We start from the raw sequence: 1,103 nt of genomic DNA on the forward strand, positions 1-1,103 counted from the left end.
TAGCTTATCCTGGTCTTTAACACTTAGCCTTTACAAGCCTTGGTTGCTACACATGCAACCTCATGTGTCCACACTTCTCCATCAATGCATGCCTACACTTTGCTTCCATACGTAGCCAATTTTCACTTGTTATATTATCTAAAACTTACCCTTGACTAAGTGTTTTTAACACTTTAAATTTTCTTCCTCCATCTTCCTACTTTATTTACCTCCTTTCATAATTTTACTTAACACGCTTGTTACTCACTTTTGTAGGAAAAATGGAGTACGAGGTTTACAAGATGGTCAAACAGTGTAATATGAATTTAGCCCAAGCTGATGAAGAAAGGCTCCTTGAACTTCAAGAATTGGAAAAGTTGAGACGTGAAGCCTACAAGAACTCTAGAACCTACAAGGAGAAAGCCAAACTAGTTCATGACGGTCTCGTAAGGAAAGACTTTAGGGTTGGTCAAAAAAAATTTCTTTTCAATTCATGCCTCCAACTCATGCTAGGTAAGCTTAAATCCAAGGGGCTTAGACCATTTGAAGTTGTTAATGTTTTTCCCTATGGTGCAGTGGAGATTAGAAGCTTGGACATAGGAAAAGAATTCAAGGTGAATAGGCACCGTCTCAAAATCTTTAATGAAGGGGAAGTGAACCTTGCTCACTTGGGCCTGGTTTTGACTTTAACCTCGTACACTTGAGCCCATCCTCACCCAACGTTGAGCAACCAACAATAAAAATTTGCGCTTCCTGGAGGCACTCATGTGACAAATTTACCTACTTTCTTTTCCTTTTTCTTTAATTTTTAGTTTTGTTTTTCCTTTTTCTTATTTTTGCCCTTTCTTTCATATATATATATACACTAAAAAAAGAAGCAATAACTGAAAAAAAAAATTTGACTGTTCTTTTTCTCTTTACAAGACAATTTTGGCTCTATGTTTAGTGATCAGCATGTCAATCTATGCTTGCGTTCAAATCCAAGGGAGTTCTCTGTTCCTCTCCATCTCTATGTCCTTATGCATGATTTTTAGCTTTGAAATACATTGAGGACAATATATGTTTTCAAAGTTGGGGTTGGAGCGAAGCATGTTTTTTTGTCTTGTACATAAATGCTCCAAATT

The 1,103-nt window shown here is 36.6% G+C and overlaps 1 protein-coding gene across 1 annotated transcript; it reads left to right on the forward strand.

The window, feature by feature from the left end:
- The first annotated feature begins 260 nt into the window (after positions 1 to 260).
- Positions 261 to 683, forward strand: LOC120090708. Its single transcript, XM_039048424.1, has one exon. It carries the CDS (start codon positions 261 to 263, stop codon positions 681 to 683), a length of 423 nt encoding a protein of 140 aa, XP_038904352.1.
- The last annotated feature ends 420 nt before the right edge of the window (positions 684 to 1,103 follow it).

This window comes from Benincasa hispida, chromosome 11 (assembly GCF_009727055.1).
Source record: "Benincasa hispida cultivar B227 chromosome 11, ASM972705v1, whole genome shotgun sequence".
NCBI lineage: Eukaryota > Viridiplantae > Streptophyta > Magnoliopsida > Cucurbitales > Cucurbitaceae > Benincasa > Benincasa hispida.

What these genes read in the sequence shown, in the direction of transcription:
- LOC120090708 (XM_039048424.1), top strand. Translation starts at nt 261, where the DNA reads ATGGAGTACGAGGTTTACAAGATGGTCAAACAGTGTAATATGAATTTA.